At 36.1% G+C, this 25,283-nt stretch overlaps 2 protein-coding genes and 1 long non-coding RNA gene across 4 annotated transcripts; all 3 read left to right on the forward strand.

Annotated features, from left to right (window-relative positions):
• The first annotated feature begins 24 nt into the window (after nucleotides 1-24).
• On the forward strand, nucleotides 25-2,941 carry LOC132858146 (uncharacterized). Its single transcript, XR_009649618.1, has 4 exons — nucleotides 25-155; nucleotides 786-834; nucleotides 1,262-1,684; nucleotides 2,370-2,941. It is a non-coding gene; the product is annotated as an uncharacterized LOC132858146 (long non-coding RNA).
• A 6,020-nt stretch (nucleotides 2,942-8,961) lies between these two features.
• Nucleotides 8,962-19,253, forward strand: si:dkey-238d18.4 (TBC1 domain family member 15). 2 transcript variants are annotated; one of them, XM_060887704.1, is made up of 10 exons: nucleotides 8,962-9,441; nucleotides 11,294-11,479; nucleotides 11,613-11,737; nucleotides 13,138-13,241; nucleotides 14,365-14,432; nucleotides 14,662-14,808; nucleotides 15,357-15,447; nucleotides 15,628-15,776; nucleotides 16,474-16,615; nucleotides 17,414-17,677. In XM_060887704.1, the coding sequence occupies exons 1-10, from the start codon at nucleotides 9,159-9,161 to the stop codon at nucleotides 17,529-17,531; spliced, it is 1,413 nt and encodes a 470-aa protein (XP_060743687.1). In that variant the 5' UTR covers nucleotides 8,962-9,158; the 3' UTR covers nucleotides 17,532-17,677. The 2 variants fall into 2 exon arrangements, with proteins under 2 accessions (XP_060743687.1, XP_060743686.1); XM_060887703.1 differs by having other exon boundaries at nucleotides 8,963-9,441; nucleotides 17,509-19,253.
• A 376-nt stretch (nucleotides 19,254-19,629) lies between these two features.
• Nucleotides 19,630-24,621, forward strand: hsc70 (heat shock cognate 70). The gene is made up of 9 exons (XM_060887702.1): nucleotides 19,630-19,771; nucleotides 21,002-21,211; nucleotides 21,476-21,681; nucleotides 21,967-22,119; nucleotides 22,288-22,843; nucleotides 22,946-23,148; nucleotides 23,279-23,477; nucleotides 23,551-23,783; nucleotides 24,061-24,621. Exons 2-9 carry the CDS (start codon nucleotides 21,007-21,009, stop codon nucleotides 24,244-24,246), a joined length of 1,941 nt encoding a protein of 646 aa, XP_060743685.1. The 5' UTR covers nucleotides 19,630-19,771; nucleotides 21,002-21,006; the 3' UTR covers nucleotides 24,247-24,621.
• Nucleotides 24,622-25,283: the final 662 nt, after the last annotated feature.

Consider the following 25,283-nt stretch of genomic DNA (forward strand, 5'->3'; position numbering starts at 1 on the left):
GATTTATGACATGCAGCTTGACGAGGAAATGCTAGCTTACTCTTAGAGAGGAGTGAAAGGCCCCATCACATGTGACATTTGCTCCCTCAAAGCACTGGTTTTAAGCAGCGGATAAAAGTTTGCAACAGAGAGCATTGTTTTTGGACAGAAAATAGGTAAGTCACAACTTTAAAATAGTCCTATATACATATAACTTAGATTAAACATGTATCTTAGCAACTGGGTTTTCAAATCTAAATTATGTTAAGCTCATTGTTTAGATGAATGACACTGAAGCAAACATGTACTGTATTTGTGTATTCACAGTTAAAGTTGTGTTTGAGTGTGACTTGTCTGCAGTTAGGAGATAGCACATTCTGCTGTACTTTAGCTAATAAACTAGTGCTCAAAGGTGTGAGGTAGATAAGTGACACAGACAAACAACTGAAACCTATAATATATTTAAACCTTAAGTGAAACTTTTGCTTAATGTAAAACTTTGTCATTTATATTTTGCTTAGAATCATGCATTACAGCACCTAGGCTACTCTTATTCAGTATTAAATATGGGTAAATATGTAAAGGCTTCATCAAAGTAAAAGTATGATAAGCTGATGTAATGTTTATTATTTGCATATTGTTCGACAGTTGTTTTATTGCAGTTATGACCTCAACATAAATGTGTGATTTTTATTTCTAATGTGTGCCAACCAGAATTTGCAGAAAATTATCTCACATGTAGTCAAAGAGCAAGATGTTATAATGCAACATGATAATAAGATGATGTTGACTCTTCTTCCGTTTAGGAAGAGATGTTACCTAATGAGTTCCTTTTTGCTCTAATCCATCTTTCAGGTAACATGTTTGACTATATTTGAAGTTTTAAATACAATATTGCTCTATAAGTTTGTAACAGCTGATTTACAAAAACAGCGTACAAATTTTACATGAAGGATGAAATGTGTATGCTGAAATGTGTATTAGAGGATCACATGAAAAATAAAAATAGGGCAGACGTGAAAAATTCTATATTTTTAAATATATTTAAAGATATGAATTATCTGGAAAAATTAAAATGCACTACATATGAAAAAGATCAGATGAGAGTATAATCATTATGTGGGTAAATAATGATTGACAGCTTACTATATAAAGCTTAGTTTGCTAAGAGGAAATGCTAACAATAAGCATACCTAAAGAGTCAGAAAGTTGAAAATTATTTATTTAATTACTTGAAATATTTTTTTAAATGACAGTTCTTGCACTCTGTGCCCATCTACAGCATTTGTCAGTAGTCACATATATGTGGAACAGCAACCAGCCTCTGTACATCTCTCTGAAGGGGAAAATGTTACCCTGTCATGTCACATGCGTGCAGATGAAGACATGAAAATTTCTCATTTCACTGTAGAGTGGCACAGGGGAGATGAGCACAGACAACACAAGGTCAAAAACATTTCCCAGCTCAGAGGACGGTTGCAAGAGATCACTAATATAAACCAGCACAGTGCAAGCCTTTCACTCTCCATGCTCAAGCTAAATGACACTAGCAAGTACTTCTGCATTTTCTTCATCCGGATTGATCAGAAAGTATTGCAGCATTATACGAACGGCACAAACCTTGTTGTCCAAGAGGAGTTGACTACAGCAATGTCCATCCTCAGTACCACAGTTAATACTAATAATAACACTGGTAACAATACTGGTAAGTTATACCGTATTATTTATTTTATTATAATTAGGAGTCAAATACACAAGGTGATGGAATCTTCAGTTTTTCATATTCTTATTTTTCTCTCATACATTAATTCTACACTGTAAACCATAAGCTGTAGACAAAGAGCACTTGGTTAGTGGACAATACTCCCTCCTGCAAAAGATAGTAGATAGTTCTCTTTCTTCAAAGACCAGCAGCATCTGTTCCTTAAGAATACAAACAGAAACATTTGTCACTAACATGGACATCACCTGCCAAACAGCTCTAGCCAATTAATGGCAATATATTCTTAATTTACTGAAAAAGCTATACTTTATTCTGAGGTGATGTACAAGGTCAGGGAGTTTCTCAAGATTAGTTACATTTAATTAAAATTGTTGTACTGCATCTTTGCACTAAACGGTTTAAAAGAAAAAAAGACCAATGTCAGCCAATCAGCAGGAGTTTTACTTGGTTGCATTGAGTTAAGAACACAAAGCTTGATAATTCTGTACATTATATCTATCTGTACTCTGTCTATATTTTTGTAACTGTGCAACAACTTGGCATTTTGAACACTACTTACACTCCATTTAAGCCATCCCTAGTTATTACTACATCCTTTTATTATTATTATTATTATTATTATTATTATTATTATTATTATCATTATTATTATGCTTTCAATTTTCAGATGCTGATACTGAATACGAGAATGTGAATATCCTTCACACTTTTCTAATTTTTCTTCCATTATCATTAAAGTTTGTGTCAGCTATGTTTATATGCTTTTATACTTTGTTTTCCTATACATCCGTTATTATTTTCTGTCCTGGTTAGGTTTACCTAAAACTGTAACATGACATGTTGCTAAACATCTTAAAACGTCTCCTATTTTTTTGTGGGATGTGGTAGCCTAGTGATTAATTTGTTGGGCTACCAATCGGAATGTTGTAAGTTTGATTCATATGTCTACCAAGCTGCCACTGCTGGGCCCCTGAGCAAGGCCCTTAACCCTCAATTGCTCAGTTGTATAAAAAATGTATATAAAAATGTAAAAAGATAAAATTTAAATTGCTCTGGATAAGGGTGTCTGTTAAATGCTGAAAATGTATTTTTCACTTAACCTAAGTGACTCTTATGACTCATAAACACCCACAGATAATTACTACAAAAAGTCCGTTCATGCATATATTATATAATTATGACAATGTGTGATGTTTTTTCAACGTGTGACTTTTCTAACATGCCCTCAATTGTAAAAAAAAATAAAATAAATAAAAATAAAAACAAAAGGTGTCAAGTGTGTGTCAGTGCATGAAGGTGGCTATAGGCAGAGGAATTATTCATTCATTCATTCATTCATTCATTTTCTACTGCTTATACAACTAGCAGAGGAATTATTTCTTATTAAAAAAAGAATGCATTAGTAGTCAATTTGGATAGGACTGGAACTGTTATTTTAACTCCCAGGACATCACCAAGAGCGTGAAGATGCGTCAAGATGAAGATGTTTAAGCCATTAGGAAGGCTCGACAGATAGAAGATTCTTTACTTCATAAATAGTTGAGTCTGTTTTACATTTTTAAATGCTGTGATGTTTTTGACAGTGTCTCAGAAAAATGCTGATATTGTCTCTATGTGAGATTATTGATACTAACAATAAACCTTATTGCTTTTTAAGAATATAATCAAACTGTATTTAAAAGAAGAGTATAGAGTAAATAAAATGAATTTAGACTTTGATTTGATTTGCCAATGATTTTTTATGCTCACTTTTTTGTTTCTGTATTTTTATTCAGGACTGTGAATGTAAAATCACTGAGTAAAACACTGAATGGTTAAATTAAGGAAATAATCAAATGTCAATTATTTAAATCTTCAAGAATCAAAATATACAAGATACATACAGTGGGTTCTCCCACTCTCTCTCTCTCTCATTTTCTACCGCTTATCCGAACTACCTCGGGTCACGGGGAGCCTGTGCCTATCTCAGGCGTCATCGGGCATCAAGGCAGGATACACCCTGGACGGAGTGCCAACCCATCGCAGGGCACACACACACTCTCATTCACTCACACAATCACTCACTATGGACAATTTTTCCAGAGATGCCAATCAACCTACCATGCATGTCTTTGGACCGGGGGAGGAAACCGGAGTACCCGGAGGAAACCCCCGAGGCACGTGGAGAACATGGAAACTCCACACACACACAAGGCGGAGGCGGGACTCGAACCCCCAACCCTGGAGGTGTGAGGCGAATGTGCTAACCACTAAGCCACCGTGCCCCCAGTTCTCCCACTTCAACAGACAAAATGAGAAAAAAAAAATCCAGAAAATCACGTCTGATTTTTAAAGAATTTATTTTAAAATTATGGTGGAAAATAAGTATTTGGTCAATTACAAAAGTTCATCTCAATACTTTGTTATATACCCTTTGTTGGCAATGACAGAGGTCCAACATTTTCTGAAAGTCTTCACATTTTTTTTTACACACTGTTGCTGGTAGTTTGGCCCACTCCTCCATGCAGATCTCCTCTAGAGCAGTGATGTTTTGGGGCTGTTGCTGGGCAACATGGATTTTCAACTCCATCCAAAGAGTTTCTATGGGGTTGAGATCTGGAGACTGGCTAGGCCACTCCAGGACCTTGAAGTGCTTCTTATAAAGCCACTCCTTCGTTGCCAGGGCGGTGTGTTTGGGATCATTGTCATGCTGAAAGACCTAGCCATGTTTCATCTTCAATGCCCTTGCTGATGGAAGGAGGTTTTCACTCAAAATCTCACGATACATGGCCCCATTCATTCTTTCCCATCCTTTCTTCTTCTTCTTCTTCTTCTTCTTCTTCTTCTTCTTCTTCTTCTTCTTATTATTATTATTATTATTATTATTATTATTATGCTTTCAATTTTCAGATGCTGATACTGAGAACAAGACAGAAAATATCCTTCACACTTTCCTAATTTCTTTTCCATTATCATTAAAGTTTTTGTCAGCTGTTTCAATTCAATTCAATTCAAGTTTAATTGACATTGTCTCAAAGCAGCTTTACAGAACATAAACATAGAACAAAATGTTAATATAAAGAATAATATAAAGATTAATAGAATACAAAATTCAAGATTAATATTAGATATATTTAGTTCAAAATGTGTATGTATTTATCCCCTATGAGCAAGTCTGAGGTGACTCAGGCAGCAGTGGCAAGGAAAAACTCCCTTAGATGTTAAAGGAAGAAACCTTGAGAGGAATCAGATTCAAAGGAGAACCTGATCCTCATATGGGTGACACTGCTAGTAACAGTACATCCCTCTAAATTGAGGTTGAATTGTGAGAGTTTCTGTGTAATGGTTTTTGGACTGATAAGTATTATTTCTGTCTTATTGGAGTTTACTCACTCTCTCTCTCTCTCTCTCTCATTTTCTACCGCTTATCCAAACTACAAACTCAGGTCACGGGGAGCCTGTGCCTACTGTATCTCAGGCGTCATCGGGCATCAAGGCAGGATACACCCTGGACGGAGTGCCAACCCATCGCAGGACACACACACACACTCATTCACTCACGCAATCACACATTACGGACAATTTTTCCAGAGATGCCAATGCCTACCATGCATGTCTTTGGAACGGGGGAGGAAAGTACCCGGAGTACCCGGAGGAAACCCCCGAGGCACGAGGAGAACATGCAAACTCCACACACACAAGGCGGAGGCGGGAATCGAACCACCAACCCTGGAGGTGTGAGGCAAACGTGCTAACCACTAAGCCATTGTGCCCCTATCAGAGTTTAACAACAGAAAATTACAGCTCATCCAATCTTTTATCTCTCTAACGCACTCAGTTAATTTGGACAATTTAGCTATTTCATCTGATTTTGATGAGATATATAACTGTGTATATCGTCAGCATAACAGTGGAAACTAATACCATGTCTTCAAATAATGTTCCCTAATGGTAGCATGTATATCGAGAAAAGCAGAGGTCCTAGGACTGATCCTTAAGTGACCCCATAATTAAATGGCAATAAACTGGAGGATTCACCATTTAATTCTACAAAATTGGTATCTAAACCAACTTAAAGCCTGTCCATGAATACCTGTGTAATTTTGTAAGCGATCTAGGAGAATGTTGTGATCTATAGTGTCAAATACAGCACTATGGTCAAGTAGAACTAATAGGGACATACAGTCTTGGTCGGAAGCTAGGAACAAGTCATTTGTAACTTTCACAATTGCAGTTTCTGTGCTATGATGGGGGCTGAAACCTGACTGAAACTCTTGAAAGATATTGTTCTCCTGTAAGAAGGAGCTCAGTTGAACAGACACAACCTTTTCTAGTATTTTAGACATAAACGGCAGATGTGAAATAGGTCTGTAATTTGATAGTTCATTAGGATCTAATTTCTGTTTCTTAATGAGTGGCCTAATAACTGCCAACTTGAAAGATTTAGGGACGTAACCTAAAGATAGTGAGGAGTTAATAATATTAAGAAGAGGCTCACCAGCTTTATGTAACACTTCTTTCAGTAATTTAGTTGGAATGGGGTCTAGAGAACAAGTTGTTGGTTTAGCTGTAGTAATAAGCTTATCTAGCTCTTCTTGTCCTGTACTTGTAAAGCACTGTAGTTGTGAGTGTAGAGCTTTAGATGAGACTGGGTCACTAGGTGCCCTCACATGTTGAACATCAACTATATTGTTCCTGATGCTTTCCATTTTATCAGTGAAGAATCTCATAGTCAATCTCAAGTCCTCACTATTGAACTGTGATGGAATAGTGTGTTCAGATTTCTGGATTTTTATTAATCTAGCCACTGTGCTAAATAAAAATCTGAGATTGTTCTGGTTATTTTCTGTGAGTTTGGTCAGGTGCTCAGCCCTAGCAGTTTTTAGAGCCTGTCTATAGCTGGACATACTGTCCTTATACGCAATTCTAAAAACCTCTAATTTAGTTTTTCTCTACTTTCACTCGAGGTTACTGGTTTCTCTCTTCAGGGTGTGAGTATGACTATTATACCACAGTGCAGGTGTTTTGTCTCTAACTTTCTTTAATCGGATGGGGTCAACAGTGTCTAATGTGCTAGTGAATATAGCGCCTATGCTGTTGGTCATTACATCTAGATTGTTGTGTTAAAGGTACAGTAAGAAGTCCAGACAGATCAGGTAGGTTATTTGTGAATCTCTCTGTGTTTATATTCTTTTCTATTTTGTTTTCCTATTAATCCGTTATTATTTTCTGTCCTGGTTAGGTTTACCTAAAACTGTAACATGACATCTTGTTAAACGTCTTAAAATGTCTCCTATTTTTCACTTAACCTAAGTGACTCTTATGACTCATAAACACCCACAGATAATTATTACTAAAAGTCATTTCATGCATATATTTTATAATTATGACAATGTGTGATGTTTGTTCAGTGTGTGACTTTTCTAACATGGCCTCAATTGTGTAAAAAAAAAAAGTGTGTTTCAGTGCAAGAAGGTGCCTATAGGCAGAGGAATTTTTTCTTATTAAAAAAAAGAATGCATTAGTATTAAATTTAAATAGGACTGGAACTGTTATTTTAACTCATGAAGAGCGTGAAGATGTGTCATGATAAAGATGTTTAAGCCATTGGAAAGACACAGCAGATAGAAGATTCTTTACTTCATAAAAATTTGAGTCTGTTTTACATTTTTAAATGCTGTGATGTTTATGACAGTGTCTCAGAAAAATGCTGATATTGTCTCTATGTGAGATTATTGATACTAACAATAAACCTTATTGATTTTTAACAATATAATGTGTATCAAACTGAATTTAAAAAAGAGTTTAGAGTAAATTAAATGAATTTAGACTTTATTTGATTTGAAATGACAATTATTGGATATTTTTATGCTCACTTTTCTGTATTTTTATTCAGGACTGTGATTGCAAAATCACTGAGTAAAACACTGAATGGTTAAATTAAATATGAATGCGTGTTTTCCTACACATTGAAAAGCAACAGACATTTATCACCCACTTATGAGTCATTGTCTCCATCATCCTTGTTGACCACTTAAAAGGAAAATTACTGTTAAGCAGCATCATTCACTACTAAATTCATCTCTGAATTCACCTCTCTGTACAGAAAGCTCACTACAATTCAGTTTGTTAAAAAAACCCATTCCATGTACCATAAATATATCTATCAAAAATAAACTCTAAAAACTACTGTCAAATGTTATGTTGTAGTTTGTATTTCTATTACTATTACAAATACTTTGGCAAACAAAGAGATGTTTATTGACAGGATTAATTCTTGTCTGTTAAGTGTTAATTTAAGAGATTCCCACCCTGCCCCCCTCTACCAATTACAAAAAATTTTAATAACAGACAATAAAGATGTATAAAAAAGATGATTCTTAGCTTTTTTTTGCTAATGGTTTTCTGCTATACACTGAAAACCTTCTTTGTATGCTAGATTCAGCCCCATGAAGGCATGAGAACTTATGCCAGCACAACTTATGTTTGCAAAATTGCATCTGAACAAACCACAGAAATTCTGGAGCAATATCCTTTAAATATGTTTGGTTTATTGGGTGATACATTTGAAAAATGGGTCAAGTACACCAGCAAATCAACATCTACTGTAGGCCAAGGAATAAAAAATGAAGCTGATGGCCACTTGGTGCCCAAGTCAATGTCCAGGCCCCAATCCCACTGAGATGCCGTGATGGGATCTTAAGAAAGCTGTGTATAAATGAATGCTCTAAGACATCGATGAACTGAAGCAATGTTATGAAGAAGAGTGGGCCAAAATGTCTACAGTGTGATGCATCAAGCGTTATTACTTATTCACTGCTCCAGAGTCCTGAGTTTAATCCTGACCCCAGGTTGCCATCTGTGTAGTTTCTTTGGATGGTCTTCCCATATCCGTGTGGATTAATGTACATTCTCAGGTTTTCTCCTGTCACATGCAAGCGGTTGGATCTATTATGCCAAAATAATATGAATAATATTAATAATAATAATAATAATAATAATAATAAATTAAAAAAAGTGTTCCTAAGAGTGACCAACTGATAGTGTATTCTGGCCTCATATCTAGTGTTAAATTAATAAAATAGTGCACTAGCCTCACAGATACATGTCACATATATTCTTACATTAGTATGAAGATGAGAGAGACAGAGAGTGTAGGGTTAATGGTGTGGTACTGGATTGGCCGATGATCATATGAGCACCACACCTCAGGCTAAATACAGTACAAATAAAAGATCTCACCAGTAGAGGGGGTGCCATTGTTTTTCTAATGAGACTCTGAGCTCGGAACACTGGGGAGATCACAGTTTTGGTGTCATGTGACAGGAGGAGTGCAGAGTTTACTTTACTGTGCCAGGGGATCAGCACTGTTATAGCTTTAAATATTATGCTGATTTGACCATGCATGTGACTAAAGACTCTGTATGCCGGTTATTTTAATGAGCTTCCCTTCTGTTAGGACCTGTTCGGACTGCATATGGAGTGCACGGGTTCAAACACGGTCAACTTACCCCTTTATGCGTCTCCGCTTGTGGGGGAAATTACCTTCGGCTCCGCGTGGGAAGAAAACACAGACAGAGTAAGTTGCATTTCTCAGATTGGGAAGTCACTGCCAACTGACAGCGAGATGCCTCACGTGTCACGTGTCGCCCCTGTGACGTCACCCACGTCCGCTTCCCAGCGCGTGAATCTGCCCGGTGTTATGGACGCAGAGGGGAGAGTGGACGAGACCAGACTGCGGATGTACATATTTAAAAATGGTAACATTGGACCAGTGATCATGTGTTCTATTGTTGAATTCTCTTTATTTCCTATTTCCTAAAAACTAGTAGTTATAATCACAGTCCCAATGCAAACTGATCACCTCATCAGGAAGCAATGACCTAATAAAAGCATATATAACATCTAGTAATATTTATTTATATCTAAATCATTGTATCAGACTCAATACTAAATCTACTCTCACTAACATTTTTTTATCATATATATCTTTTGCCAGGTCAAAATCTCCTTAAGATCCAACAATTAGCACCATATCATAAATATGTTTCTTCATCTTCTTCTTGCAGATTGTGTAAATTAAATGAATACACAAAGTACCTTATTAATTCAGGCCTAAGTTTCTCTTCCAGCAGCTGAAAGTATTAAAAGTGTTCCATTATCTGAGATCATTAGTTTTCATCTCAAGAAAATATTTCACAGTCACATGACAGATGTTTGGCCTTTGATGGATGGTGTGTACTCCAGTGAAATGCTAAATTTGTGCCTTCATAAAGGTGTGCTAGTATGACTGCTGTGCCCATACACGAGTATAGTCTACAACACGTGTCACTTTGGCACATGCACAAACTTATTGAAGAAATTTGTCAGCATGCTGACCACAGAACCAGTTATTAACAGATTGGTTTGTACCCACCACGCACGCTGTCCTCCGTATTGCAAACTCACATTAGTAATACTGGACATAGTAATGTTAAAGCAAGATGTCCAGTATTACTAATGTGAGTTTGCAATACGGTGTTAATCACTGCTGTGCTGTGTTTGCAATACGGTGTTAATCACTGCTGTGCTGTGTTAATCACAGCATACACTACCTCATATAATTTAGGGCAAATCCAGTCATTTAAACATGACTGCAATGAATATTGCCCAGAATAATTGTCAAATAAAAAGTGAAATGAAGAGTCATAATTATACAACTGACAACATTCAACATGGACTTTGTGCAGTATGTTTATCTTTAAACTGCTAAAAGGGCTCACAGTGCACTTTATGAAGGAACGCTTGTTTTGCTTTAAATCTGCTCATTACACTGTAGTGGCATTTTCCTAAAAAAAAAAAAAAAAAAACTAAATAAATCAGTGAAATGCTGACTCAGATCAAAGTCTCTATAAAGACTGAAATGATCAATATGTTTATTCATAAAAAAAAATCTCTATGCTGCATGTGCACTTGAACATTTCAACCCAGTATTAACAGCATTTTATATATTTTAGTTTGTATTCATTAATCTAATGTGACTGTGTCCATTTTTTCTATATATCTTTAATGAATTAATCTGATATTATTATTGCTTTCTATTTTCCATTAATTAACTGCATTAATTAAGGAGCAGTTTGTAATCTTTAGATCCCTTACACAATACATGAGGTCAGTTTTAGTGGCAATGAAAACTTTCACAAACCTTTGTGGTTACCTACAATATTAAAAACTTCCTCTGGTGAAACTATGTATGCCTCATGAGCTGTGTTCTTGGGTGCTTTAGCTGTAGCTGGTTCTGGTTCTGGTCCAGAAAACAAAAGTCACAAAAAATCTAGCTAAATCTACAATGTTGGAACATTGAAATATTGGTATATGTTTTGACTTTATGATAAAAAACTTTTATAAACACTTTTAAAAATGACAAATTATCTTATTTACAGATGCACTTATTATTTATTTACCTTTTTTCACCTATAGTCAAATTTCTTACTTTAGTAAGTTCAGTACTTCACGTTGTCATTAAGAATTCCCTGTAACACTGGCAAAGCCAAATGCTCTAAATCTAAATCTAAGACCAAACCGGCACAGGAATTGCACTAGAGGCATATAAAAACTGCTCAGTGTGTTTAGGTGGTGTTAACCCGGAAGAGCGAGGCCTGGTATGGCGCTTCTTGTTTGGAATGTATCCTTGTAGCTCTACAACTCTGGAGCGCACCCTGCTGCTGGAAGAGATGTCAGTACGTTACCATGTTATGAAGAAGAAGTGGCAACATCTGCTTCCTGGAGCTGTTCGTCTGTGCCTTAATGGCACTGATGGTAAACCTTGTTCTAATCAAAATGCCACTTTGCAATTATTGTGAGGGACTAACTGAGTCTTTTTACATAACTCGATAGCCCTTTCAGGTGTAACCATTTCCTCTGGGTTTTTTCTTTCTCCTCTTTTTCTCAGCTGAGCTGGTGGCAGCAGTTCAGTATTTTGAGAAGAGACAAGAGAGAGTAAGAGAAACACATCAGTACCAGTACAAGTCGAAAGAGGTCAAAGAAAGAATTTCCTTCCTAGAGCTTCAGGCACAGGTACAACTAATATCCCCTGCAAGCTAAACTCTAAAGCATCCATATTTTTATGTTAACGAAACAGAAAGTAAAGACTCAAACAGAAAGCTTACATATATATCTTTTGTGATAAAAATATCTTTATTTTTGTGACATCTGTGTTACAAAGCAGTCACTGAAGATTCTTCCACAATTTACTAACAGAAATCTTTACACAATTACAAAAAATGCACATTATTTTTAAATGTGTTTATACAAAGTAAGCTTTTAAATGTGATCACTATATAAAGAATTCAATTCCAATTTCTGTGGAATAAGATCAGATATATAATTGACATGATCTCCTAGGCCCTTTAAATGTGACAATGCAATTTATATTACTTACAAATATAAAGTTTTACTCAATTTATAATGTCATTGTCACATGTTATGAGATTTACCACCTGTGTTATGACTGCTTTATGTTTGTCTTTCATAGCAGCTTTAATAAACACATTTTTTAGAGTTTTGGGTGAAAAAGAAAGCTAAAATATAAAAACCACAGTGACCAACCCTGAAGCTTACAGTAATCACAGATGTTACTTCTTTTATTAACACATTTGTTCATAACACATTTTCCACAGTGTGTGAAAGAAGAACTGATACTTCCTGTGTCGGAGTTGCTGAAACTGTAAACTGTTTGTTACAGCAGATCAAAACAGAAGAAAAACTGTTTGTGGAGAATTGCTCTGTGATGCATCTTAATTTAGTTGCATACTTTTTCTACATTGGTACCCTAAAACCAATTTAAAAAAAGCATTAAACTCAATTATATACTATTGATAAATCTTAAAGCATTCTGCACAATTTAGATTTGCTAAAACTTTAAGAACTTTAATGGTTGAGACTGGAACTGAGACACTTTTAGTTCATTTCTCTAGTAATGTCCTGTTTGTGGGGGGCATGGTGGCTTAGTGGTTAGCACGTTCTCCTCACACCTCCACGATTTGGGGTTCGATTCCTGCCTCTGCCTTGTGTGTGTGGAGTTTGCATGTTCTCCCCGTGCCTCTGGGGTTTCCTCCGGGTACTCCTGTTTTCTCCCCCGGTCCAAAGACATGCATGGTTGGTTGATTGGCATCTCTGGAAAATTGTCCGTAGTGTGTGATTGCATGAGTGAATGAGTGTGTGTGCGCCCTGCGATGGGTTGGCACTCCGTCCAGGGTGTATCCTGCCTTGATGCCCGATGACGCCTGAGATAGGCACAGGCTCCCCGTGACCCGAGGTAGTTCGGATAAGCGGTAGAAAATGAGTGAATGAGTGAGTGTCCTGTTTGTATCGTTCTTACTTCTTCCACTTTTAGTACCACACATGAGAGTTTAAAACATGATAAGACTTTTTTTTTTAAATTTACTTTTACTCTATTTTCATATTTTTATTTTTAGGTCCTGTTTGAACGGGTGACTTTTGACCTGGAAGAACTTCAAGAGGCAATACGCATCATTGACAAAGATGTTCCGAGAACTGATAGAGTTCTGGCCTACTACACGTATGCTATATCAATAATTCTTTTTTTTTTTATTTTTCAATTCAATTCAATTCAAGTTTATTTGTATAGCGCTTTTTACAATGGACATTGTCACAAAGCAGCTTTACAGAACATAAACATAGAACAAAAGATAAACATAAGGAGAAGTATAAGGAATTAGTATAATAAAAATTCTAGATATATACAGATCACAGTGTGTATGTATGCATGTATGAATTTATGTATGTGTGTATATGTATTTGTCCCCAATGAATTGTCCCCATAGTTTTTAAAGACTATGTTGTGCCTTAATGACAGATTTATGTTCTGCATGAGTTCACTGGTGACTCTCACTGAAGAAGGCACAAAGCCTCTGCTATCAGCAAATGTATTAGAGCATCTGCACTTTGTTCTGAAATACAAAATAAGAGTTTCCATATTGAGTTAAAAGTCCATAATGACTACAGAGATAAAACAAACTTTCTCTATTTTGTGAACATTGGGGAAATAAAAAAGGTTACCAGCCTCGCATATAGGCAAGAAAGTTTTCCCAACCATATCAATGACCCAAAATACTGCCATGAAAGAGTTTTTGAATTAGTTTTTTTTTACTAATTATATACAGAAACATTAATTATATACAGATATTTAGGAAAGCCACAAAAGATTATTTTATAAAAGATAAACTTTTTTATTATGGTTTAACCAGTTGAACCATAATATTGTATGTTTACATTTTGCCAAGTAATAGGATGACATCTAGTGGTAAAATCTTGACTTTCTGTCCTTTGATATAAGTTATAAAAAAGTGTGTACAATAATGGTATCTAGAAACATGCAAGATAATACATTACACCTGACAAAAGCCAGTGAAAAGGAAATGGAGAAAAAAACTGCACAAAGGAGAATAAATAAATAAAAACATTTACAGTTATATACACTATGTCTTTGGTCTGCTTGGGTTGCTTGTCATCTTTAAGGATGAATTTTAATTCCTGTATTTGTATCATATTATGTAATGCCAAATATCTGAGCCTCGACGGAGAATTTCTTAAATTAAAGAATGGACTGTCTATACACATATGTTTATGTAAAATAATACTACGAATTATTGTCTTAGTTATGTGTGTGTTTTTTTTCATAGGGATGAAGGCCTGGGTAATCTTCTGGTGCTGAGAGATATTCTGATCACATATGCTGCTTTCCACCCAGGCAAGAACAAACATCTCAAACACTGGCCCTACTTTTATTTAGTCAGGAATAATGTGCAGATTTCTGACCTCTTTCATTTTATGTAGACTGTTTGTTTTTTGTTGAAATGTTGATGAATGTGAATGTTTCTTTTGTTTTTTCTTTTGCTCTGTCTCTCTCTCTCTCACTCTCTCCCTCTCTCTCTCTCTCTCTCTCGCTCTCTCTCGCTCTCTATCTCTCTCTCACTCAGATGTCAGTTATGCCCAGGGTATGAATGATCTGTGCAGTCGGTTCCTGGAGGTCCTAGACTCAGAGGTGGACACATACTGGAGCTTTTGCTGTTATATGGAAAAATTTTCGCGAGACTTCTGTGCTGATGGACTGTATCGTAAAATTGGTGGGTTTTGTTTAGAGGATCTTCATTCTTATAGCGTAATATGATGGTTTTTTTTTTTTTGTATAACTGTACTATAATATAACTGATTGGTCAGAAAATGGTGATTATCTTTCAGGAGTAGTTTTAATATATAAATAAAACACTGGCTTTAAATGTGGAGTGACAGCATAAAGTGATGTATTAAAATGTGTAATTATTTATATGATGAAGTTTTCTGTACAGAGACATGTATTAGCATTTTTGGCAAGTTTTCTCTTGTAACAGTCACAGACATTGGAAAGTCTTCAGGAGGGAGGATTTTGTGCTTCGTGGCTAGATATTTGCTGTTGTGTAAGACCAGTAAAACACATTGTGAGTTTCTATATAATAAAATAAATCTAAGAAAATAATCAACTTTAAGGTGGTAAAACTAACTCTGAGTCCTGTTTGTCTACATCACACCACCCCATTATTGATCATTTTTCTATAATGGACCACCCTGAGGAGCTTAATGCCCTGCTTATAAAATAATAAAACTTTTACCTGTGAACCTGCATAATATATTTCAGAATTAGAGGCAGCTCTGCTAAAGGAGTTGGACCCTCATCTTCATGCTCATCTTGTAACCGACAATACAGACAGACTGACATTCTGTCACAGGTGCAGTATATATATTGGCTTTTCTCCCTCTTCTGTCTCATTTTTGTTTTATTCTGTCTTACTAGCACTTCCTTCACAAGCATGCATAGTGACACTTTATTATCTGTACCTGGATCACTCTCTGTTTATCTCCTTTTTCTTAAACGTGCTGTCCATCTCTGTGGTTGTGTTGTTTTACAGGTGGCTGCTGCTGGGTTTCCAGCGCGAGTTTGAACATGGTGATGCTCTCCGGTTGTTTGAGATTCTCAGTTGTGATCATCTGGAGCTAATTTCCCAGCAGGTGGATCGGGCACTCTATCAGGAGAGACTGGCCTACAAACACAGACTTTGTAAGAGCTTTCAAGTGCTTGGTAGAAGTTTTTCCTTTTGATAGTTTTGATTTACGAATTTTCGTTGAGTTTCATCATATGTAATAAATAAAATTTTGTGTCAGTCCATCCCCATCCATCAGCGGGCAGGGACCTCAATAATAAACAACAGGCTATTCTTTATCTTTATCTCATTGGTGGCTCATTAGTCATTAGCATTCTTAGTATAAAATACTGCAATGGTTGTGTGTATGTCTGTGCATAGGATGGTTTATCACAGCAGTGTAACTTGACTTTCAAAAAAACATCTACAGCCAAAAAACCTACACTGATGCAGGGTAGAGGATGATTAACATAAATTATACACACAGTTGAGCTCTTATTTCTTCCTATATGCTTACAAGTGATAAGGTACCTGTGTCTACTAAGGTACTCATTAGGCATAATATTAGTGGCCATCATATAATACTTAAGAGTAAGAAAATTAAAATACAAAGCGTACAAAGCAATGAAAATGTGTTGAGGTTAGAAAATAATAATGCATACCATTAAAACAATCTAGTGATTTGTTCCACATAGAATTTTCCTTATTCTACTTGTTCACACTAAGAACCTATAATTTTAATGACCATTATTTTTTTTTATTTTTTTTTGGATCAAACATAAAAGTATAAAATTAGCTGGTTAAATCCTGCATAATGCTGTATAATCCTTGCAGATGATGAACCGGTAACAGAACCTCCATCTGTTAACAGAGAGTTCACATTTGAACTCTTCATCTGTGCCACCATTCTGCTGGAGAACAGAGATTCACTGCTCAGCTGCAGAAATGAGGTCCAGCTATTGCAATTCACAAACAGGTGCTTATTCTCGTCTTTGTGACGTCTGACATCTGACAAATAAACCTTAAATCTTAAATCTTTGTTTTATTATTTAAAATGAGGTAGGTAAATCATTGTAAGCTACTCCATATAATTCATGTTTGCTAATGTACCATCCATTCAAAGCAAGCAGTCCAACGTGACAAACTCATCCTAGTCGTTTTATTCCTTTTTGATTCTTGTTTACTTTGAATTTTCAAGCAGGAACAAACTGTAACACACACAGTATGGAACAATGATCAAAAACTATTGTTCAGTCACTTGCTGCACAACTAGACAGATATGACGACTTGATCACCTCATCAGGAAGCAATGACCTAATAAAAGCATATATAATGATAGTATAAGCATTCTTAATATTTATAAAAATGCAATAAATAATCATTTAACAACACTCCAGTTTTCTTATATTTACACTTGTATTATGACGCAAAAACATTTGTTTAATCAGCTATTTTAGTACTATATACTTTATGTACTCATAATTGTGATACACTACTGACCTTAATGACCTCTTGGGTACATGTAAATGAGGTCTGCAATTGCTTATTTTTGGACTGATGGATTGCTTTTACTAATTGCACTACTTTATTGATTTTAATAGTTATTGCAAACAGTTTTTAATAATAACAATAATAAAAAATAATGACCATGGTGTTTGGCATATTTGAATTATTATACTCTATACTTTTTTAAAATTTATACTTTTAACATATAGGGCTTACATTTCAGTCCTTATCTCTGTGTTGTTTTATGTAACTCTGTGTTTCTATGTAGCACCAGGGTCCTGAAGGAAGGTTTTTCATTTCACTATGTACTGCATCAGCTACATATAACTGAAATGACAATAAAAGTCTTGACCTTACTTCCAGCCTGCAGGGGACTCTGGATTTGAACAGCAGTCTGAAGAAAGCTGAGGAGCTTTTCTACAACTATTGTAAACGTTCAGCCAAGGATTGTCTCAGTGATCGCTACCAAAAACACAAGAGCAAAGAGGAGCCTTTCCTGTACCTGCTGCGCAACCTGTTCTCCTGAGCTAAAGACTTTCTGGATATTTCTGGATGATATGTCTAAATTCAGATGACTGATAAGTAAAAGGTTGTTTTTTATGTTTTATCATATTCTGGGCAATTCTGAGGAAAGAAGTTTGTTGTACTCCACAAAAAATGTTCACATGGCTTTAGACTAATTAGAATAATGCTGCTTACATAACTGACTGGTTTATGGAGATGCTGATTGTTCATGTTTTCTGTACTATAAGGAATATTTAAATGAACAGCTCATTTTCTTGTTGAAAATGTGTATGCATTAGTCCAAAAAAGTGACCCCTAATCCCTGTCCTGGTTAGTCCCCAGAATTAAATGAACACATACAGTTAATTTAACACTGGAATTTAACTGTGACTAGCAGAGCATTCAGTATGCTCTAACACATTACACATTAGGGCACACAAAACAAAAAAGACTTTTATGGTCCAAACACTAAAGACCTGGTGTGTATAATGTAAGAAAAATAATTTGTGATTACAAATATTCTGTTATTAAGGTTTGTATTTTACAAATTGTTAACTAGCTATTTAAAGTTGTCAGTGAAATCTAATTAAATGGAGCATTTGATCAGTTTCTAGATAGGGGACTACTGGACAAAATCACACTAACCTGGATAAACTTTGGATAAACTTTTTACATTTATTTATTTATTTATTTATTTGTTACTAAAATAGCACAGAGTTTAATATAAATTTGAATAGCAAAATTTTAATATTCAATTGATTAATGAAAAATCTTTTTTAAAAATAAGGTCATGTTGAGTGTTACTCTTGTAAAGGCATTTTGTTTTCTTTATTATCGTATACTGCGTATAACAGTAATTTTAAAAACAGATGTCTGTATTACTATAAAAAATGTCATATGATATATGATCATGTCCATATATGCTGCTGATTAATAGAACATCCATTGCTAAATATAAAATGTATTCTATTTGTTTTATGATTGTTTTGAAGAATATATGCTATACAGATTTGATGTGAAGGTTTTTGCCAGACCCCTCTGGCTATATTAGAGTTTGGTACTGAAAATATACAGCTGCTTGACTTCTAAGTTAGATTAGATCAGTATCCAATAATAGAAACATTTGTACATTGAGCTGATGTTGTACTCATGTGTAAGTTGACCACTGCACTGCTCCTTCTAGAAAAGCCTCTGTGACGAATCACAGTCAATAGTTAGCAATGCTCAAGTGTCAGTGTGTCAGAAATGGACACCCACTGGGACTTTGTCTTATTTTGGAAGGTGTGTCCTGCTAATGCAAACTACAGCTCAACTTGACATCAAGGAAATTGGAAAATTCTCAAATGTTCTGGAAGGATCTTTTTTTAAAATAATATCCAAAACATACATTATTGTACACAAAGGGTTTTTGTGTGACTGTGCTGTTGGTGTTGTGAGGGAATGGGGAACTATTTGTGATTTATTTTAAGATTGCTGTGGTTTTCAAGTAACCTTGTGAGTCATGTGAGTCAAGGAATCATTGAACAGAGTCCTCTTAGTGTAAGCTGCTCTGCTTTTCTGTTCTGGAATTAATAAACTGTTTGTGTAATGTAATATTTATTTTATATCTGATCCTCTTTTTCCTTTTTTCCTTTGAAGTTCAGATAATTTTAAGTTTTAGATTTTCAGTGGTTCAGAGCTTATCAATTCTGAGCAAGACTTTATCTAGCCTCCTGCAGCTGAGCTAGACAAGTATACTAAATGATCATGCTTAAAAGAAGATTTTAAAATGTCATAACAACTGCATCCGTACATGTTATTAAAAAACATTTAACAAGAGATATCTGGTCAAAAACATTTAGTGCATTATTCTTTCATAGCAGTGAGTTGTGCAGTGTGAATGTGTTTCAGACAGTTGGCCTGAGGTACACACACATGAGCAATGCAGTCTGGAACTTTCTGTGTGTGGGGGGATCAGGTGACGCTGGAATCTCTCTGGCTGCTGTGGCTATATACACAGAAGCGTCTGGATCCTCTGTCTCTGATTCCAGCGGGACAAGAGTGTGAACAGGCCAGCAGTGTTCAAACAGGTCTAAAGCCACCCAAATACTCCATACAATTATCTCTGAAGCTACCAGGAAAGGTAAAAGTTTTTCTCGGAAGTGTTGCAAACAGCCAGCAAACGTGGCTTTGATTTATGTTTTAGTCTGTTATGTCCTTTTGTTTTTAGTTTGATACTGCTGTTTTTGGCTGTTGGCTTCTGCTTTGCCACCTGCAGAATTTCAGCGTTCTTTATGCCTTACCGTTCTATGCTTGTACTAAGTGTTTAATAAAAATTATGCATAAAATGAACAATACTCACAATATTAATGTATTTGATTCATGTAGTTCATTGTTTACCCATGTAAATGAATAACATGGATTATATGTAACTGTCAAACCAATATGTATTGTTCTATATTTATTACCATAATATCTCTCTCTCTCTCTCTCTCTCTCTCTCTCTCTCATTTGTCCATCCTGTTGGAATACTCCTTTTACACTAAAGAGCAAAGATAACAGGCTTTGGTACAATGAGAAATGAGAAATGATCAGTAGAAACCATAATAATAAACCAGGATAATACCAGATTAGACCGGTGTGAAATTGACTTACTATGGCAGTTATATATTACATTTAAATTAATGTAGTTTCCTACATGAAGTTCGTAGGTTATAATGGTTAATCTGTAAATTGGCTAATAACAGTCCAATACAATCTAATACAATCTCGCAATTATCTCTCCCCTACTCCCTTTTAAACATTTACATTTAGTATATTTAATTTTATTAGTCTTTTTAATGTGCTGAAAAAGCATGAAGCTGTTGATCATGTATAAATTTATTACAGCATTGCAGTTTTTATTAAACAGTCTTCAGAGGCTGGTATCAAGTTGAAGAAAGAGAATAATATATCAGTTTTCTGCAGTGCTCACTTATTGCTTTAGGCTGCTCTGGGAAAATAACCTGCTGCTGAATTTTTATCAGATAAATTTCTTTCCCTAAAAATATCCCAAGACTGTTCTAGGTCTATCTTATGTTTAGAGTACAGCAAAAGATCAGCATATGGTTTCTGTATGTTGAGACTGGAAAGCTTTCTAAGATCATAAACAGTAGTTCATGAAATAGGCAACTTCGGTGGGTATAGCAGCATATATGGACATAATGGATAGACACATTAATATGGTTATTCCTACTACATAGTCAAATACTATTACGCAGGTGCTCACTAGCACTTTCTAAATCTGTTGACATCTTTAGGCAGTGTGCCCATTTTGTGTCCTATTTTTAGACTACAGCTGGACCTGAGTTCTCTCTTTCTCTCTCTATTCCAGAAATAATGTCTAAAGGTCCAGCAGTAGGCATTGACTTGGGTACCACCTACTCATGCGTTGGCATTTTTCAGCATGGTAAGGTGGAGATCATAGCCAATGATCAAGGAAACAGAACTACGCCCAGTTATGTTGCCTTTACAGACACAGAGAGACTGATTGGAGATGCTGCCAAGAACCAAGTGGCTATGAACCCTAACAACACTGTGTTTGGTAAGACTGTGTACACTGCAGTTAACCATCATGGTAACGAAAATATATAGCCTCTATTGAATATCTCAGGCAGCCAGGAAAACAAGATAATGTATAGTGTGTACCTGGCAAAATAAAAAATGCTAAACGTAATTACATATTTTAAAGTCCTGATTTGCTGTAAATATATTGATTACCATCTAAAATGTTTAGATGCTGTAAACCTCTTCACTGCAATAGCTCTCAATGTACCACATTTTTTATCATCACATTGTTTCTGCCAAGATGCCAAGCGTTTGATTGGTCGGCGATTTGACGACAATGTGGTGCAGTCAGATATGAAGCACTGGCCTTTTAAGGTGGTGAGTGATGGAGGCAAACCCAAGATGGAGGTGGAGTACAAGGGAGAGATAAAGACCTTTTTTCCTGAAGAGGTGTCCTCTATGGTCCTCACTAAGATGAAGGAGATTTCTGAGGCTTATCTGGGCAAAGTAAGATGAATCACAGAAGCTGTTTATTTCATTTTTCTTTAATATTTACATATTAAAACCACCAAAATTAAAGTAAGAAAAAGGGAAAAAAGGGTGCAATTATAATATAGTAATAGAATGCAGTGTGAGGGACCACAAAATATTACACAGTTACAATATGTGGAGAGAACTGAGAACTACTGTACTGAATTTTTGCAGATGTCACAATAATGCCCACAGAACAGTCTCAGTGAATATAAGCCTATCCACATTCCTTCATTACTCCTCACTTTCTTGACTCTTTAGACTGTAACAAATGCTGTTATCACAGTGCCTGCCTACTTCAATGACTCCCAAAGGCAAGCCACAAAAGATGCTGGCACCATTGCTGGCCTGAATGTCCTTCGCATCATCAATGAGCCAACAGCAGCAGCCATTGCCTATGGGCTGGACAAAAAGGTATACTGATATTTTAACAGCTGTCCAGGTGAAGAATTTGAATAATAGCATTATGTTTAAAAGACCATTTCCACTGCTAAATGTGTTAAAGAATTTATGTTCTGAATGAATTCATCTGAACATTGATTACCACATGTGCAAAGAATAAATTGTTGTCCATTCCCCAAGGTTGGTTCTGAGCGTAATGTCCTTATTTTTGACCTGGGTGGTGGCACCTTTGATGTGTCCATTCTGACCATTGAGGATGGCATCTTTGAGGTCAAGGCGACAGCCGGTGACACTCATCTTGGGGGTGAAGATTTTGACAACCGCATGGTCAACCACTTCATCACTGAATTTAAACGTAAATTCAAAAAGGACATAACAGGAAATAAACGTGCAGTGCGTCGTTTGAGGACAGCTTGTGAACGTGCCAAGCGTACACTGTCCTCCAGCACACAGGCCAGCATTGAGATTGATTCACTTTATGAGGGTGCCGACTTCTACACCTCCATAACAAGGGCACGCTTTGAGGAGCTCAATGCCGACCTGTTCCGTGGCACTCTAGAGCCTGTTGAGAAGGCCTTGCATGATGCCAAGATGGACAAGACCCAGATTCATGACATTGTCCTTGTTGGAGGGTCCACTCGCATTCCCAAGATTCAGAAACTTCTGCAAGACTTTTTCAATGGTCGTGAGCTCAATAAGAGCATTAACCCTGATGAAGCAGTTGCCTATGGAGCAGGTATTTGAATCTCATTCTCAAGTTGTCTAAGTAGTATATATTCATTGATGAAATCAATCTCAAGTTTTCTCAATTTTTCCACAATTATTCCTTTCCATACAGCTGTCCAGGCAGCAATCTTGTCAGGTGATAAGTCAGAAAATGTCCAAGATCTTCTTCTGCTGGATGTAACACCTTTGTCCCTGGGGATTGAGACCGCTGGAGGTGTCATGACTGTGCTCATTAAAAGGAATACAACCATCCCTACCAAACAAACCCAGACATTTACAACCTACTCAGACAACCAGCCTGGTGTGCTAATCCAGGTAAACCCTTCTTGTTGCCGATGGTATCCTAACTATAAGTCAGTCAAAACTTTACTTATCTGATGTCTGATTTTAGCTGGTCACCCTTTATCATGTATTCTACTATAATAAAGTGTACTTTGTTGGGCAGGTATTTGAAGGAGAACGAGCCATGACAAAGGACAACAACATTCTGGGCAAATTTGAGTTGACAGGAATTCCCCCTGCCCCCCGAGGTGTGCCACAGATTGAAGTGACCTTTGACATTGATGCCAATGGCATTCTCAATGTGTCTGCAGTGGACAAGAGCACTGGCAAGGAGAACAAGATAACTATCACTAATGACAAAGGTATCAATGTGAGCATCAGAAATACAGCTAGACTTTGTTTTTCTCCCACTCTAATGACCTCTGGTTCTTTCAGGCCGTCTATCCAAGGAGGACATTGAGCGAATGGTGCAGGAGGCTGAAAGATACCGTGCAGAGGATGATGCTCAGAAAGATAAGGTCACAGCTAAGAACACTCTTGAGTCTCTGGCCTTTAATATGAAGAGCACAGTGGAGGATGAGAAGCTCAAAGATAAGATCAGTCCTGAAGACAAAAAGACAATTTTGGATAAGTGCAATGAGATTATTGCTTGGTTGGATAGGAACCAGGTAAATAAACCAAACCAAAATTCATTTTACAAATTCTGATGTCTGTGAATTTTAATAAGGTATAGGTGTCTTGTGATTTGCAAAAAAAAAAAAAAAAAAAACCTAGGTTCTGTGTTGAGAATATTTTTCTATTTTTTTTATATTTCCTGAGAACCAGCCTCAAAAAAATCTTTTATACTTTAAATTTCATTAGTGGTTCAATAAATGAAAGAGATTTACTTAACACATAAATATTTTATTTGTTTTCTCTCTTTTTGTCTCTGATCTTCTGCCAAAGACTGCAGAAAAGGAAGAGTACGAGCACCAGCAGAAAGATCTGGAGAAAGTGTGCAATCCCATAATCACCAAGCTTTACCAAGGGACTGGGGGTATGCCTGGTGGGATGCCTGGTGGCCCTGGTGGGTTCCCTGGAGGTGCAGGTGGTGGTTCTTCCTCCGGCCCCACCATTGAGGAGGTTGACTAAACTTAAAACTTCACCAGGATAAGAGAGAGAAATCCATGCATCAGCCTCGTACAAATAGGAATTCTTTTCTCCAACAAGTTTCACACTACACTCTTATTAGAAGTTATTAGACCAACATATGTGTTTGGTAAGACAACTGAGACCAACATATAGCCTGTGACCAAATCTGGTACTCCTGTGAACATATGAAGCTTAACATGCTTTTTTTGTCAATAAACTTAAGTGCGTCTTCTAATAATGGGTCATAATATATTCTTTAGTTTGGGCGAGATTGTGTCATTACTTACATGTTTGTTACCATACAGATTAACTACTTCTTTCTCAGTTCTCAACAGTTCTTTGGTTGCACTTCAATAAAATACAATGGATTCTCTTCATCATTGTATGTGTGTGTGTGTCTGCCAAATGCTAGAAATGGAATTTGTGTGTGTGTGTGTGTGTGTGTGTGTGTGTGTGTGTGCGCGTGTGTGTGTGTGTGCGCTCTCTTTGGGCCTGAAAACACTTAAATCATAAAACATGAAATAGAAACAATCAATACAAATTATCTGTATTGTTATCTTTTCTCCAAAATATTCTAAAGTTCTTTACATGCAAAAGACAAAAAGTAAGTTAGCAGGTAAGATTTATTTAAAACAAACTTAAAACAAGTCTCATTCGCCAAAGAGTTGCACATTGAATTGGCAAATAATTCTAAAATAAAGTAATAAAAGTAAAATCAAATATAGAAAAATATATCTAAAACATACAGTATGTGTCAGACTAACACCTATCATTGCAACCAGGCAGAAGATTTCTACATTAAAGATAAACAGGACAATAAGGACTGATTGACTCCTCTGTAATATAAGATGCTATAAGATTAGATTGAAGCATAAACATTGAACATTTGAGCTTGGCAATCGTTGTGATGAGGTGAAGCCTCATTCTTTTATATGTAGAGTAGATAGACAAGAAACCTTGCAATGTATCCTCTCAAAATAGGCATTTTCTTTCAGAGGTAGCTTTGGACTTTTGTTTGGGGACATTTTCCTTTTGGA

This window comes from Tachysurus vachellii, chromosome 15 (assembly GCF_030014155.1).
Source record: "Tachysurus vachellii isolate PV-2020 chromosome 15, HZAU_Pvac_v1, whole genome shotgun sequence".
Classification (NCBI taxonomy): domain Eukaryota; kingdom Metazoa; phylum Chordata; class Actinopteri; order Siluriformes; family Bagridae; genus Tachysurus; species Tachysurus vachellii.